This window comes from Triturus cristatus, chromosome 5_2 (assembly GCF_964204655.1).
Source record: "Triturus cristatus chromosome 5_2, aTriCri1.1, whole genome shotgun sequence".
NCBI classification, from domain to species: Eukaryota; Metazoa; Chordata; class Amphibia; order Caudata; family Salamandridae; genus Triturus; species Triturus cristatus.
In genome coordinates this window covers 695,826,458-695,844,145 of record NC_140588.1, presented here as the reverse complement: position 1 = coordinate 695,844,145, position 17,688 = coordinate 695,826,458, and the positions used below count along the sequence as shown (strand labels likewise).

At 43.6% G+C, this 17,688-nt stretch overlaps 1 protein-coding gene across 1 annotated transcript in view; it reads left to right on the top strand.

Annotated features, from left to right (window-relative positions):
* APLN (apelin) overlaps nt 1–17,434 on the top strand; it is a 36,175-nt gene extending 18,741 nt beyond the window's left edge. The window contains exons 2-3 of the mRNA XM_085607764.1: nt 10,935–11,106; nt 15,421–17,434. Of these exons, the coding sequence (XP_085463890.1) occupies nt 10,935–11,101 (167 nt within the window). The 3' untranslated portion in view covers nt 11,102–11,106; nt 15,421–17,434. The remainder of the gene's footprint in view (nt 1–10,934; nt 11,107–15,420) is intronic.
* Nucleotides 17,435–17,688: the final 254 nt, after the last annotated feature.

Here is a 17,688-nt window from a genome sequence, read left to right as displayed (position 1 = left end):
AAGTGTTGTTGTGCAGATCTCTAAATGAGACAAAAAGGCACCACCATCTGGCAGACTTTCTTAAGTGCCAGTGCTGACAATTAAGTGCTGGTGCTGAGCACCGTAAACTACCGGTTCAAATTAAGCAATGCCCCCCACCTCCCATGAGACTCCAATTCGGCACAAACCTTCTCTGTACGTGTTGTCACTTCAATTGCATTTTTACATATAATATTTCTATATTTGTATGGCCCTGTAGTTCTTTTGTAGACCAGGTGCCGATTACGTTCTGGGATACTTATTGATTTGAGTCAAGGTGGTCTGTTGGCATTGTGCTGGATTGTGGCCCCTGATATGTAGCAGTGAATCATCCTGGGAAGTGGAGGTGTGTGGCGGTGGGAGGGGGGGGGTGGAGCCTGTGTAAACTTATGTCAAGTCTGGAAGCGCGGATCCATCAGGTTCCACAATACCAATGAGAAAGTGAATGGGCTTCTCTCTGAGAGGCAGAGGTGATAATAAACGAAGAAAAGCTCAGTCTCAACCAATCTTTTTTCAACGACAATGAACTTCGAAACCACCAGCCGTGACAGCCCGAAAGCACCCAGAGGTGAGCGGCAGCGGGGGCCAATGGCGCTTCCCTCAGCAGACGCCGTCAGCCCGTGGCTGTTAAAGCCCTGCGTTCCCCACAAAGGAGCCCGTGCTGCAGGCGGTAAAAGCCACTTCGGGGTTCTGACAGGAGCCAGAAGCGCCCCCCATTCTGACTCATGCTCCATACTGTCAGCGGATACCCGCCGTGGCATTATACAGGCCCGCTCGGAACAGTTGGGGAACCATTATCCTGCACAACACTCACGTCACTTAGAGCGCGCGCAGCTACGCAGCGCGGCTTCCTGCAGAGGTGGCTGCAGTTAAACCCTACTTACACGGCCCAATTAAGTGTCAGTTTGACACTGAGCATGCCCACAGTTACCTTTGTGCGTCGGATGAACAGCTTCGCTATTTGCTCGACCCTGAGGGCTTCCTACAATTCAAGGAAAAATTGGGGTCCTTTCTTCTCTAAATATTTTCTCTCACTAATTCCAGTTCCTCTTCTCCGCACTCTTCTTATCGTCATGTGTCACCTTACCCACTGCCTTCCTGCATGGATGGCGTTCTCTGTAACACCTTATTGTCTCGTTTTCGGATAATCATTGTCCTTGAGCTGAATGGGGAACCCTGAAGGGTTGGGGGACCCCGAAAAGGTTGGGGGCCCCCCTGCGCCACAGGGGCTTCAGGGGCTTGTGTTACACCCCTGTGTAATATGCTTTGCTGCTCCCAACTCTAGTATTCGCCATGAAGCATTGAATACATAAAAACATATGCTTCCCCCTAACAAAAAGGTAACGCTGTGTGATGACAACTCTGTGCTGTGAGCATCTTTGCCATTACCCCGGGGCACTACCCAGAAAATTAAAATACCCCCCACTTTGAACCAGTCCGTGATGGCACCAATCATGCAATGCAAGTGAGTCTGAACCTCCATAGAAGAGCTCCCTTGTCACTTCCATCCAAGCATCTATCCATCATTATTTCCCCCTTCATCTACCTGCTGATACCCACTATTCTGTCATCCATTCATCCTTTCATCCATCATTCAATCTTTCACCAGTCAATCCATCATTTGAATATTCCATCCATCTATCTATCCTTTCACATATCCATCATCCATACATCCATCCAGCATCCAGCCATCCACCCATACAGCCATCATTTGACTTACACATCCATCAATAAAGCCTTTCAACCATCAATTGTTCCTTTTGACCAGTCATTCATCCATCCATCATCCGTGCATCCTCTCAGACTTCTATTTACTTTGCATCTATCCATCCTCTCGTATTTCTATTTACTATGCCTTCCTTTCACCCACACATCATCCATCCTCTCAGGTTTCCATTTAGACTGCCATCCATCTCAGATTTCCATTTACTCTGCCATCCTTTCATCCGCTGATCTACACATACTTTCACTAACTCATCCACCCACACAGCCACCCATCCTCTCACTCAACCACACAGTTTTCCACCTACTCAGCCACCCATCTTTTCACCCACTTATCCATTCATCCTTTCACACATCAATCCTTTCACACACCCATTCATCCATCCATCCATTCACACACCCATCCTTTCACCAGGCCATCCCTCCCTTTACCCACTCATCCATCCTTTTACCCGCTCATCCAGCCTTTTAGCCACCCATACTTTTACCCACTCATCTTCTGACCCTCTAATGCATCCACTCGTTCATCTTTCTCTCCCTTTTCTAGAAACTCACATTTCTTTCTTGCTTTTAGTTAACTATGGTCCCTCATCTGCCAAGTTGCAGATAAGAGGCCCATAAAAAACTCCACCCCCGCTATAGCTGCGAAAGCAGGGGTGTTCGCTACGCCCATGCTAAGGGGTCTGTCTCTAAGAAACGCAGAGACCCTGAGGGGTTTATTTCTCATGTATATAGCTCAACAGAAATATCACAAGATATCCATCAACAATCTGGATGTCTCCTCCCTTCCAGGGGCAGCTGTAACTCTGGGGGGAGGTGGGTGTTTGACTAGTGACTTCTGATTAGGGAGGGCCTGCTTAGAAACCAGGAAACATCAAGAAAATCAGAAATACCTCATTCGATTACCCAGGTTAGTCCTCATTCCACACAGTATTTCTTCTAGAGATGTCACACCACACCCGTGCAGTTCCCGTGGGACTCGTAAATCGGGTGGAGCCAGTAACATCTGAGCAGGTATGTCTACACAAAACAAGGATTGTGAGATAAAGGTGGCAAAAGCCCCAGGTTTCAGCTTGTTTCCGAGAGACAGAATGCACTGGTCTCTCTGATGGAACGCAGATTGAATTCCTCACTGGAGTCAGCTTTGAACACAGAGCCTGCACTAGGCCATGAGGAGTTTGAACTAGACACCTCAGCCGATGGGAAGCCAGGGGTGGCAGGCGCCCAGGAATTTCTGAATGTCGAGCTTTACTTGTAGTTGTTCTACTTGTAAAAGTATCCCAATGCCATCCAAATTAGACATGTTCAAGAATGGCACACTTGGCACTGTTCATGGTGGGTTTCTTCACCCAGCTTAATCTGAGAGGTGTTCTGCTGAACTGACCCACAAGACTGCCGTGGACGGAATATTGCGAGACAAATGTTAGGAGGCAAGTACATGCAGAGAATACTAGATTCACTATTTCCAACTCCACATCTACGAATATCTATAGGGTACGTATATTTGGAGTTAGGTAGAGAACATCTGTACTTACTTACCTATCGGTAGTTTGGTTTATATTTCGCCCTGGCTGTTCGGTGCCATCAATATTCTAGTTTCATGTTCAGGGTGCACACCATGGTAAACGTTTGATACAAAACAAAGCTTTTGTAAGAGAAGTATTTTGCAAAACGATCTTCCACTAAAAGTGAATAATTTACTTAGCTGTTCTCCAGTTAACTTACATTTGCCAGAAGTTTCTTTCCCTGTTCGCTGTTTGTTTTTTAACTCTGAAAAATTGGTAAAGTTTAGGAAGATTGCAAAGTTTTTAAAACAAGCGTTGCCAGGTTGCAATGCCAACGGATTCCATCTGCACACCCTAATCCACATACCCAAGGTTCTGATGTAATTTACAAGATTTAGTGATGCTGCAGTTTACACCATTTTCAAGTCCAACCCATTGCTCTCGATGGGCAGCTGAAGGGCTCCTCCGGAAGGTGTCCATGGGGCTTGCAGTGGGCCTTCGTTGCCCAAGTCAAAGCTCAGGAACAGAACCACTTCTGTTTTCAGTGGCCCTGAAGCAAAACTTCTCATGCACAATATTACACACACTCAGAAGTAACACAGTAAATGCTTCCCCGATCTAGGAACACTTTGAGTCCCCGCTCCACAGATTCCGCCAGGCATCACCTGGTGACATTTGTAGGGGAAAAGAGTGTAAACTTTGTAAACTACCTGTAAAAGATCGGTTGGAATCAGGACCGCAGTTTCATATTGAGAGGCACAGGATGAAATAATGAATGAATGTCTCCGCATGCCTCCTTTCGGCGTCTGCAGCGTTGGGAAAAGGAGCAGTTGCTAATGTAAGGAGCAAGGAAACATCCGCTCATACAAGTGAAACATGCCGTACTAGAGCAGCATCAGTATGAAAGAGCAGCAAGTGCCCGGAAAACAAGGAGAAGCGCTTTAGGCCGGGTAATGGGGATTCGAAGCGCTACATGAAGAGTGACACAAAATAATGCACGGGCTATGCTCCTCTGTTCTCCTCCCCCGCACAGACCAGCTGGACACAAGCGGAGTAGCAGGAGTCCTCTCCTGCAGACGGCCCTTCCAGATGTTCGACTGTTCACATCTGTCCCCTGTGCGGGGGACAGGGGGGCGGAAGGGGAGGGGGCAGTTCGCAAGAGTCCGAGCGCACCGCGCTGTAAATCAAGCCCGTTCCTTCCTTTCTCACCAGGAGCATGAGATGTGGACTCAGCTGACAGTCGGAAGCTCGGTGGGTAAACGCACATCCCTTCTTCCCAAACACAAGCCCAGCTGTTTAGGAAGATAAGATGATGTGCCCCGCCCTGCCCTAATGCCCCTGCTAGAGTAGATACAGAGAGCGCAGCAGCCCTGCCCTGCACCGCCGAGTGCTTTGGCAGGGACTAGGGTGGAAGCATAACGCAAACATGGGGCGATGAAGAGGTCAGTATTGCAGACTCTATGCTGTACCGTGTGAGGGTTTCTTCACCCCCGCCCCTGTCCTAGGTCCGGGCCGTATCCGAGGGGCTTACCTCTGCTCGTGTCTCTTTATACAAATGCTAATTGGTCCTTTTTTCACACTGGAGGGGATTAATTGAGGCACAATGCGCCCTAAGCCTACAGTGGCCGGCGCCCAGAGCTGCTGACATTTCTCGAGAGATTAGCCCATATTTCCCCTCCTTAACCTCATTCCTGCCGTGGAGGGAGGGTTGTGTCTGGGACACACAAGTTAGGCAAAACCATTATTCTGGAAAACTGCAATAGTATAAACTAATTAGAATTATGCTGCAAGATTGAACATTTTTGTCCAAAAATGGAGAATAGAAACAATTTCTCTCCAAATAATAATGATAGTCCTATAGTATACATTGGTACTCGAGTATTTGACCTCAGATTGAAAGAAAGATAAGTCAGCCAATCACAATGCAGTCTCGTTCTCTACAGGTCACACACAGATACCTGCAGGGTCACTGAACATACGGAGCTCTCTTACTTTCTATGGTTTATTACTTTTGAACAGAGACAGCGGTAAATCGAGAAAGAGAGTGGACAGAGAGAAACAGAGTGGGAGCACAAGTGTAGATGGTGTGCACCACGGGAATGCAGCAGTAAAAGGGAAGCAGGTAAATGGGGCAGGCAGCAGGTGCATACTCCCTGCAGAACATATCATATCTGGGGGCGAGAGATGTCAGAGCAGGTGGCAATATAGATGTATGGAAAGGAGGCCAATGTTTAAGAGAACTGATGCAATAGACGTCTGTGTGCAGCCTTGTAGGAAACATAGGCTTGGAGCTGGTCCATGCATGTATGTAACATTTCAATTCCTCTGTTTGGAGCACATTGAGTGACATAGGAAAACTATTGCTATGAAGAGGGTGAAATAGTGCACAATGACTTGGTTCCAAGAGGAGGCATATAAGAGAAAGAAACCAGCGTGGAGGCAGGAAGTGCCTGCTTAGTTTCATGAGACCTGCCTGCACAATGCAAGGAGCTGAGGAACATTTTTCCTGCGTGACCTAGGATAGAAACCAGCAGGCAACAATAAAGCATGGAAAGGTAGCAGACTTTTCCGCAAGTATCCAGCTAGTAACCTGTCCCGTGGCACGGATAGGAGGCGCCGAGGATCTCATTCCAGACACATGTCACTCCATCGATACAGCATCTCGTTCCACCTCTTAGCTCCTTCAGCTTGGGATGCAGTCAGTGCAGAGCATGTTGAGTCAGATGAGCACTGGTACAGCATTGCTTTCGAGACTGGGACTATCCCAGCATTAGGCGAGCACGAGCAGTGTCTCTCACACGTAGGGACCTTGGCTATACCCTCCCTCACACCCCATCTCCCTCTTTATTTTCTGATGTGGTTCTTTCTTATTTCACACCGTCCAAAGAAAGATGGAAAGGTATGATCTAACTTTAATATGAAAAAAAATAAGTTTGCGAGCTTCTGGCAGGAACCTTCCGGCACATCCTCTTGCCTCTGCACTGGTCTCTTCATGTAATATACCCATCTCCATGCACCAGGTAGCTCTATGCAACGTCATCTTCACTGTCATAACCGATTACTTCCATAGAGTTTCATCATCTAGCTTTGAAGCGCCAAAAATTGATACTCTTATCTACTTTCAAATAACTAATTTCACTGATTTCAGAAGTATGAAAGGTAAAGGGGATCTGAATGGGTATGTTTCTGATTACACCCAGTCACGTACTGTCCCTTTAAATGATGCACATTTCTGCAGGGAAAGGCCAGCGGTATCGCTGTGCATTTACTAGCAGTAATCCAGAGATGCCCAACAGATTGCTGTTCATTAAACTACACTGAAAATAATGTCAACAGATTGCTTCTTATTAAGCTACATTGAAGATAATACCAGCAGATGGCCAATTATTAAACTAAACTTAAAATAATTAACCCTGTTTGATCTATATCTTGAATCTCTTGGAAAGATTTGAAGAAATCTGGACCCCATTATCATCAATATGCGGTTGATACCCAAATCTACCTGAAGATTTCATCCCCTGAAGATATCTGTCATCTCAGCTCCAACCTTGAATAGGTTCAGAAATGAATGTCTATCCACCATTTAAAACTTAATCCAATAAAAACAATTTTTTTATTAAACTCTCCAAAAAAATGTAACCTCACTATCCAAGAGTGCCTGGAATTCTTGTCTCTCTTGAACTGGAATCTGGCCACAGTGGAGAATGCCAAATTATCGGGCTTTATCCTTAATAACAATCTGGACCTTCGGGGGCAATTCTCAGCTAGGCCCAAAAGCACACGCCGCCATCTAAGCCTGCTCTGGGGCCTCGGGCAGTTCATTCATGAGCATGATTTGAAACCTGTGGTCCTGGCACTGGCTCTTTTCAGGATTGTTATGGTAACTCACTCTTCTCTGGTGTTCGTAAAGTGTATTTCACTCCACTGAGAGCAGTGCCCCACACTGCTGCCCGTTTTGTGACAGGTCACAGGAAATGCATTGCTCATAAGTCCTCCACAACTCCACTATCTCCAGCCTTGTTGGAAGCCGAACGACTGTCAAGCTCAAAAGGATTAGAAGCGCTGAGTGCCTCCCCAAACCTCTCTGACTTCTAGGCAAGAATGCTGCACACGGCAGGGTTTCTCAGGTAGTGCAGCAAGGTTTGGGAACTCCCTCCCACCATGCCTTCCGCAACCTCTTGTCTACTCACATTCAGAAGGGAACTCAAAATCCTCCTATTTGAGAGACACTGTGGTTAAAGTGAGGATTGTTGCCCATCTCCAATGTGGATTTGACCGATCTGTCCTATTACGAAATATTTCTGTTCTCGTGTTTTTTCTGCTTATTTACCAAGAAGGTTAGCTAAATACTTCTTAACCTGTGATATCCCTGATGGTATGACCCGTTGTTCATTATTTTCCTTGTGCTAATTGTTTCTTTTTATGTTTGATAACTAGAACGTACCTCCTGCTCTCTTGTGAAGCGCCCTCATGCCCTTGGGCCAAGCCCGCGCTGTATAAAAGATGCAATAAATGGAAACAAACTAGAAACACAAGTAATTAAAATCTGATACTGTGCTATGGGGAAGGTGAGAAAGGGAGGAAGGAACACTTGTGTGTGCGGGAAGCAATTGTACAGTCCAATGGTTCCTGTTAGGAAAGTAGTTAGGAAATCTGGCAATCATTGTGGGCTCTTAACCATCCCATTCTTTTTTGTTTTTCCTGATTGCAGCTCACAAATAATATAAGGTTCACCAAGACACACTGGACTCACGCCGCACCATCGAATAATACTGTGCCTTTATAGACTGGTCTTTTACAGCTCACACTCAGGAGCAGGGCCACTGCAATTATGAGGCCCTGGAGGGCCAATTTATGTGGCAGGGCTCAGTAAATTATTAAACTTATTGACATTGTCTGGGCATTAGTCACACCTCATTAGTACCAATTTAACACCCAACTATAACAATAAGGTACAGCAAGGTGACCACTCAACCTTTGCAAATGGCCTTCCACTGCGTGGCAACACGTGTCAATGCATTCTTAGTAACTTTTGAACCGTTAAAGCTAGAAACACATTTTTTGTTAAAATCTGCAGATTATGCAGCAGATGATCGATTATGTGGCAAATGCGGCAACTCTATAATTATGTGAAAATTGTCAAGGCCGCACAATCGCATAACTCCAGTGGCCCTGCTCAGGAGGCAGACCTTTGTGTGTAATGCAATAGATAGAACAGCCTTCAGACACTTGGGAAAGAATCCTTGCATAATTACTCATTGTGTACCAAAGTTATTAAGTGAGGTTGTGCCTTTCTACGAATGGGGGAACTTTTTACCCTACTGGCTGACGAGGGAGGTATCAGCTAATGAGACACATTGCATGCAAAGCTCTGACAGACGGGGTGATAGAACTACTTCAGTGTTCAGAGACCAGGGCCAATGGAATTATGCAGTAAGGAATGACTACATTAAGAGGCAGGTTCGACAAAAGAAAATCAAATTAGGCGGAATAATGTGGCACATTCTGTGGCAGAATTATTTAGCTAATTTGAAATTTTAACTCAAATTAACCATGGCTGGGCAAAAGTTTCAACTCAACAGGACCAGTTTAACAGTGCACAACATCAACCACCAACGAAATGGCGACCAATTAACTTTTGCAAACTGTATGACATAGGGAGGCACAACTTTAATGCTTTTTTTCTAGCAGCCTTGGATGTATTGGTTCTCCCAGCAAACTTTTTCTTTGTTGAAATCTCTAATTATATACAACAGATGATTGATTATGTGGCTACTGTGGTAAATTCCATTTTACATGGAAAACGCCACACCTGCAGACTAGCCGAATGCCAGTGGACCTCACTGAGAGGCATTACCTTATTAGTACTACAATGGGAGTGAGATGTGATCTGGTAGCTCATCAATAAATTGGAGTCCAGTGGACGACCGTGACCTTCCTCGAGGTCCTATCACATACTGGAACCGCTGTGCCATCCCTGCAAGGTGGCCTCTATTTCAACTTGCAAGACGATCAGCCCTGAAACATGTCATGATAATTTAATGATGTTAATGAAGGTGCCCCTTAATGCTCACTTGTAACTGAGAAATGGTCACTTGCCCAATCTCTAGAAGGATATCTGGTAGGCCGTGGTGTGGCTGTTGCATCTGTCGAGGACTGGAGGGGCTAAACTTTGTGTTACTACCTCACCCCCGTGGAATGCACGAGCAGGCTTGTCTTTCACTGCAGGCAGAGCTGGAAAAGAACCGGGCAGGAGCCAGGGAGACAGGAGGCAGCTCTGCTTGGCAGCGATGGGGAGAAACTGAGATGTCACTGGGTCACATCTGCTGTTTCAACATTCCGCCAAATGCCTTGCGGGTTCAGGCACCCGTCAATTATTTAATGTGAGAGAGGGAAAGGGAGTCGGATTGCCTCACGGGAGCATCAGGCTTGCCTTAGCTTCTCTTTAGGCCTCTTTTCAGCGTGTATAAGTGAAAGTTAAAGCGGATATTGTTGGTCGATATCCCCCGGCATCCGGGTATTTCTGAAGTATCTTGAGGTGAAGAAATCTTGCGAAGGACCAACTTTCCATAGTGGTTATGTGAAGGTTGTCATGTTAATTGGCTTGCTATCTGGTTTGTGAATAAAGAGCCAGAGACACTGCTTATACTGGAGTTGCAAAGCAAGGATGTGTATGATGGCAACAAAAATGCTAGTAATTGACTAATAGCAAATGCATTCCTAGCTGGACTTGCAGAGGTGAGGAAGTGAGGATACCTGGACCTGTGGGGTAGTTAAGTAAGAGGACGTAGCGGGTCTTAGGCACTGGCCTCGAAAATGATGATTCAAATTCAATGGTCAGCAGCGTGCATTCTTTGTACAAACTGGAAAGAATGAGCACAAAAGAATGCAGTTTATTGTGCATATGACAGGCAGTCTAAAGTCACCAAGCAGCCAACAGAGATGAGCAGTGGAGAGTTGGGTGTTGGTGAAAGATGACCAGAAACCGCAAATGAGGTGTAGCTGATGGTGATTAGATCTGACATCCTGAGCGTGGAACCCATTGAGATGATTATTAAAGGTAAAAAACATTAGTTTGAGTAGATTTTGAATATGATCTGGATGTCTCTAAATTAACGTTATTGCAAATCATTGGAAATGTGTAACACTAGGAGCTTGGAGGTTCAGTGACGTAAAGCATCTGCTGCAAAGATCTGTGTGTGACCCCAGATTTAGAGGTTTGGATCCTGCTGAATCTACTCAATCCTACATCTTCTGAGGTTACTAAAATGATTGTCATTGAGTTGTGTAGCAATATGCATCTTGGACCTGTCAAAAGCACCAAGATACTAACTTAGGTGAAGTGCACGGTGCAGGTATATTATGTTACGTAAGGTGCAAATCTCAGATCGCCCATGCAGCTTTTAATATGCTTCAGAGGAAACGCACGAGCAATGCAAATGTTGATCAAATTCAACATGAGCAAACCCAGGCCCATTCTTGATTTTCTTCTTTACCCTCAGTATTTTGATGAATACACTTTGGCATAAGATGAGATTCTGAACCTATGTACACATGCTGAAAAAACAAAATATGAACCGAATGAACATATTTTTGTGGACTTATGTATATCAAAACTTTTTCAAACAGAATGTTGGAGAAGTAGACCTCCTCGTTTCTTTGTACTAACACAGACTGTTGTGTCCACAGCTCCACTGGCGGAAGCCTCCAATGGAAAGGAGCCAGAGGAAGACAATATTAGAAACCTGGTAAACCCGAAGGGAGTGCGAAATGGAATGGCACACCGGCAGGGAAACTGGAGGAAGTATCGCCGACAAAGACCACGCCTCTCCCACAAAGGCCCAATGCCTTTCTAATGCAGGTACTGCTTATGCCATTTTTTTCAACTCCTCATCTATTTCATTATCTTTATAATTCACTATACTTTGTACCTCCTCCTCGTCTTCAAAGCCCTTTTACCAAATCTAAAGTATTCCCTCAATGGTAGTTCTGTATTTGTAACCCTAAACATAATTTTTTCATCTCACTATAACGTGAAATTCCAAACAGGAAAAGCATATGCTTAAAATTGATATTTTCCGCATCTTTAGCAAGTCACAAACAAATGAGAAATACTCTAAACAAAGACTATGTGCAATGTGGGTAGATTATTTGGCACATGATTGTTAGCTTTTACTCTAAACCTGCATTTTTTCAGAATTAGTCCTAAAGTAAATGTATTATTGCACATTTATTTATTTCCTTTTTTCTTCATATGGAAATTTTTTTTTATGAAAATTAATTCCTTTCCATGTCAACACTGAAAAGCAGATGCTTGGGTATTTTGCTTACAAGTTATTTATTTATGAAGGTACTTATTTTTTAGCTATTTGTAATCAGAACATACACTCACAGGGTTTAGGCCCATAACGCCACAGTGGTGCCATTCCTAACCAAATCTTTGCCAGGTAAATTAAACAAAGGCATCACAAAGAAAATATTTTCATCACTTGTGCCTTCTTGATGTAGTCATAAAACGAGATAAGGCTTTGGAAATGTTTGTGAATATTCACAAAGTTATAACTTTGAATCTATTCACTAAATTTGAAATGCTTCTTACTCTAAGAACTGCGTTGTGACATCTCTTTCCTCGCCCCTAGCTAAAGTTACAATGCAGGGAAACCTGCACTGCTGGCAGATTTTGCCCAGTTGTAAACTCAATCGATCTGCAGAGATTATTGTGCAAATCATGATCTGCTATTTCGGAAGCATATGCAAATGTGGCCGGATAATTTAAATTACAAGCATAAATAATTGTCAACGCTCTCATCCAATTGCATTTTGTATAAAAGAAAGCTCTTGGACCACCTGCTCAGAATTTGGTGTGAAGCAGAGTTGAAAAACTGTTCATTCATGTAGAAGCGAGATTTGATAAATTGCCTCTTAACAGTGGTTCCGCTCCTTAAACAGTAGAGCAGTGAAGATCTTTAAACAAAGGAAAGCAGGCCAGCCCCACTGAGAACAATAAAGAAGAACTGAGCACATAAGGTGACAGGCCCAAAGGGACAAAGAGGTAGGCTTTCCCATCAATCCCCAACACAGCTTTGAATCAGGTTATGGGAACCATGTGCTACTGTTGACCATGTCGAAGCAGCCGCCGTGCCCATGTGTGCAATAAGGTAATGGAGTGTTCCCCTAAGACAGGAGCTCTAGTGAAAGAAGCTGGGTGTTGACTAGTTTGTGGCAGGCCTTCATGTGCAGAAAAAGTGCACAAGCTGCATGAAGGTAAAAAGCAAAGGAAAAAGAGACTTCAGATATCCCTTTAGAAAGGTAGAGAAGAAAGAGGCTTCCGACATCTCCTTAGAACACACACAGGAAACCACATGTACGTATGTTTGAAAAGGACTGTATGAGGGTGGAACGTGTGTATATGAAAGACCCTGGCTTTTCCGGGTTCTAGGGAGTTTGCCAGGAAAACAATATTCTGGGAGAGCAGTATACAATATTGAGAACTCTGGATTGATATGTACCATACCCCTAGGGATCTTAAGCTCAAGACAAAAAATATACAGCAGGACTGCGCACCCCTGTCTTGTTTCACGTTCTTGTCTCACTGTGTGCTTTTGTGGAATGGTAGTCACACCTGCTGATTAGGAGAAACACTATCTTCTTCAAGACTTTATAAGGATCTTCATTCCACTTGCTTTTTTGTTTGTGAAACTGATCCATTTCGTTACTCCCATATCTAACTATAAAGGTTATGCTATTAAATGAAAACAAAATCTCTCTGCAAAAACCCAATTTCACAAAACAGAACACATTTTTTGCTGTAGATGGCATCAGTGTCTGGTCAATACTCAAAGAAGTCTATGCAGGAAATAATTGTGTTGTCAATTTATGGAGTCTGCCTGTGGTGCAACAGACATACCCTTTTTGAGGCCGGCTGGATTCTCCCAGTCCTACCACAGAGGAGCATACACTTACCTGATCCACAGGAGACTTTCCTCTCTGTTCACTGTCAATGGAATGTGCCACAAGCAGGGAGGGAAGAATCCTTCCATGCTGTCACTTTGGCTCCTGTGAGTGCTTTGGGTTGTTGGTATGTTGAGGAGCATTGCAGAAGCCAATTGCATAGTGCAGCTATTACCTCATTTGATTAGTTTATGTCTAGGTATTCAGTTCCTCCTCAGTGAACAGCTGTGTTTTCCTACAGAGTGGCTCGGTAGCCTGTGAAGATCGAGCAGAGTCATGGTGATGTGATCTCTTGCTTTAAGGTGGCGTAAGAGTCTGGTTCCGGACCTTGAACTCAGTGGAGTCTCTTATTTGGAATTTCAGATGCCAAAACAGTGCCCATTTGCTTAGTTGAGGTCGGACAGTACTCTGGAGATTGTTACCTCAGCTATTTGTGGGAAAGGCCAATCAGGGGGACACTTGTATTGAACCTTAGAATCAAACATATGCTTTGATTGGATAGTTGATTTTGGGTTTGAGTGATAGATTATAGTGTAATTATAGTGGACTATTTTTAAAGAGTGAATTTGGATGAAGGCTAATGAAGGCTAAGCAACCGAGTTAGTTGTGATATAGTCATCTGTGCATTGACTAAGAGAAATAGCTCTATCTTCTTCACTTTTGAGCATGAGATGGCTGTATGACACTGAGCACTCTAAATCTTATGTTTATTCATGCGGATGGAGTCCTTGAGAGGAGTTGTATTTATTTTGAGAGTACATTACATGCAATCCAGGATAGCACAAATGACTGGACACCTTCCAGTGCGTGTTGATGGAAAGGGGTATTAGTGTAGAGCTGTCTTTTGCATGTCTTTGACAGGAACAAGGATATTCAGCTGAGGGACCGGTTATAGACTCCAGTGCTATGAGGGAATCAATTAGGATGGAGTTTTGTTTCCAGAGGAATTAGTTCATGTTGGTCGTTTTTAGTGATCTGTGGGACAACCTTAACAGGGGCAGACATTCAAGTGCATTAGTAATATATTAGTGATCCATTGTTCAAGTGAGTGAGGTTTTGAGGAAGGGATGCCTTCTAAAGACTAGCTGGATCAACTACTCCTCACCTAAGACCGATAATGGCATACCAATATATTTGCAAGAATTCCTAATCAGCAGGAGTTGTTCTATTTTGTGGACTATTGAATCATTCGATGCTGGAGATAGTTGGTCCCCGGCACCACTCCAGCTGGGAACGAATGTTAATTTGAACTGGTGGTATATCAGATTGAAAGAGAATGTCTATCTACTGTTGCCATCTGTTGGCCTAAATGCCACACTGCTTTTCGGGCATCCCATATCTTGACACCCGAGAAAGGTTCCACTTGGACATGTCAATGAATCTGGGAGAAAAGCTACGATGATAGATGTGCAGAGCTATATGACTTTGGAAAACAAATAAGTGACCATTGTGCAGTGGATATTTTAATATTATGGTAGCCCCAGGGCCAAGGATGCACCAACAGCATGAAGGTGGTGAGAGGATGGCTCTATAGGCTATGTGCAACTTTAATCCACTTGTTTCAACGATATCACCCTAGATGAACTCCAACAGTGACGTTAAGGACTAATCTATGGGTAGTAGGGGGTCTCATGAAGCAGTGATAAGAAGAGACATAAGTCTCTAGAAAACACTTCAGGATTAGTAACCATCTAGATAAATAGAACTTTGGCTACTACCTTGGTATCCCAAGGGGCATCATAGGCAACTCGGGGTTCACTTTGTGCATCCTCTGTTGTTGATAATGTGATTGAGGGCACTTTGGCAAAAGCAACTGCATTCTGGAAGATTTCCTTTCTAATGTGTGGTTTTCTTAGACACACAGATAATTTTGATCGATAATGTGGACCCCTCGCTTTAGCTCATGCCGAAAGTTTTTTTTAGGATTTTAGGACATATACATGGCATGCATTGCTCTTGCCATATTTAATCAACCTAAACTAAATTTTAACTTTACATGATTATGTTTCCTTAGATAAACCATAATCTGAATCTTAGTGAAATAGTGAGAGGACCGAGTTCTACTATAATGAAGCCTAATCTTTGCTCTTTGTTTCTTATATATTCATGCAATACTTGTGGTTACATACCAGTATGACTTTTCTAAACTTTGTAGAGTTTTATTTAGATTTTATACTAATTGCAATGCACAGTACTAATAACATGCTTTTCCTCTTGTATTCAGCTGTCCTGCAACAGAAGATATCCCAGTCATCTCCTGTGTCTGCTTGTTTGTATTGGAGCAGCGAGGAATCTTTGATTTACTAAGAGAAATCGCAATTGCCTTGTACCAGTCGCTGATGAATCTTCTCTCGAAGAATATACCAGACTTTTCTTCAAAGACCTTCCTCTGTCGTCAAGAATGAAAGGACTGTTGCACCTTTACAGTTGCTTTGATGGAGACAGTTTTGACTCTATGTGGACCTATGTGGAAGGGCAACAAGTTCATTGCTTACATGATTCTTTTTGTTTCACTTCTTGAGACGTCTGCTGGGAAATGTTACTGCACTTTGTCCTTCTGCCAAGAACCCTGTCTAACTTATACTTCCCCTCGTCATCCCCTCATAACCTGCAAGAGTGGCAGGGCATTCTATTGTAAATAGTTAAATATTACTAGAGGCTTCTTAGAGTATATGTAAGTACCATATCTGCGTGATTGATAAATGTACCCACCTGGGAAGTCAATGGAGGTGAGCTATTATCCATTTCTCAATTGATGTCCTCAAGACAACCATAGAAAGATTGCTATTCATCTGTTGGAGAATAGGCCCATAAAGTCATACTTCTCTAAAGGTTTCTGCAGATCTGCTGGGGAACATAGGAACTCCTAAATGATGATGAACTGTGTAATCTTGTGTGTGTTTGCATGTAGTAGACCTTCAAGAAGGCAATCCTGGCCTCCTTCTCCAAGAACAACCCTTGATTGCATCAGCGAGGGAGGGAAGAACTGAGAGAGCGTGATGATCTTTCCATTTTCTAAACTCACAAAGGAAGAGCTCAGAGTCATTCTCCATCTTTAGCAAAAGCGTTTGGCATATCCATATCTACTGTATTATTTATACTGTTAGACTCAAGCACAAAACAGTTACAGTAGCTGCAGCAACAGTTGCCCAGTTTCCCTGCAGAACTGCCCTTTATTTACTGGACAATATTCGATGCTGGTGGTGGGAATCCTGAGCTTTAGTTCTTTACACATGGGACAAAGTCGTGCATATTTTGTTAATGCTCAGCCTATGAGATTATAATGAAGTAGGGTGTTGTTTTCTTTGAGAAAATAGAAAAATTGTTCCAAGGCAATAATGATTGTAAAGAAGCCCATCTTGCCCTCTCCAAATATTCAGCAGCCATCTGGTAACGTCATATTGTAGATTGATGGAGTGCTCGTGTTTCGTGCCTGTGTTTTCTGTACTGTGATACAATGGACTAGTACAGTATGATAAAGTATGTCATGAGATGTGATGTTGCAAACATAATAAAAGGAAAAGTATGACATGAAAGGCAGGACATCCTCATGAGAGCAGTAGGAATACTCTCTATTAAATCCAACACATAGCACTTGACTATTAATGCCAGGTGAACTGAGTGAACTGCACCCACTCCTAAAAAATAACAATGCCATCTATGCTGTAGTGTTGATCAAATTAAAACCCTGCATATGTTCCATTTACTGCAGGCAGGGAAACAATTCCAAAGTTGCACCAAACATGAAGCTCGCAGGGCCAGAAGTTGTGGCATGGAATTGGAAAGTTGGTAGGGGAGAGTGGTCTGTTAGTTGCCACACAAAAGTATCCTATAATACCCTACCTCAGAAATGAGGTTCAGTTCCTCACAGTCTGTACTCAAACTCTCATGTCCTGTTGGAGACCAAAACCCAAAGAGAGGACAACATGGCTGAAACTATTCCACTGGTCTCAGAGGACCGTTGATGTTGTACTTCTGCCCAAAAGGAAAATAGTGATCCCCAGTTAGGTTCTGTTGGCTGTCCTGTGTGATTCAGTATTAATGAGTGGATACTTTTGAAAAGCACTTTAAGTCAGACGGAGGAATGTACCTCCTCAGACTTGTAACCGTCAAAATTTGAACCCTTAAAAGATTTGTACAGCATTGTCGTGACCTCTAACCGTGCTCGTCCCCTTGATCGAACCATTGCATTATGTATGTATATACACTTGAAAATAAAATTATTTTTGTTAAAAATTGATAGCTCAATTTTATTTATTTTTGGAGGGTTCTCACCCCAAGGATTTGTAATCTTTAACCTTGTTCAGATAACTTGCCGTAACTATGGCAACGGCCTTCTGTTGCCTTAAATTCCCAACTGAAAGAGTGAATGATTATGTCTTACTAGTTACCTGAGATCCACAATCCGGTCCTCTTCTGGAGGGTTACAGGTGGGGCGGTACAGTGAGTTACAAAGCACACGCGGGTGGTAATCCCGCAAACAACGCAGAGC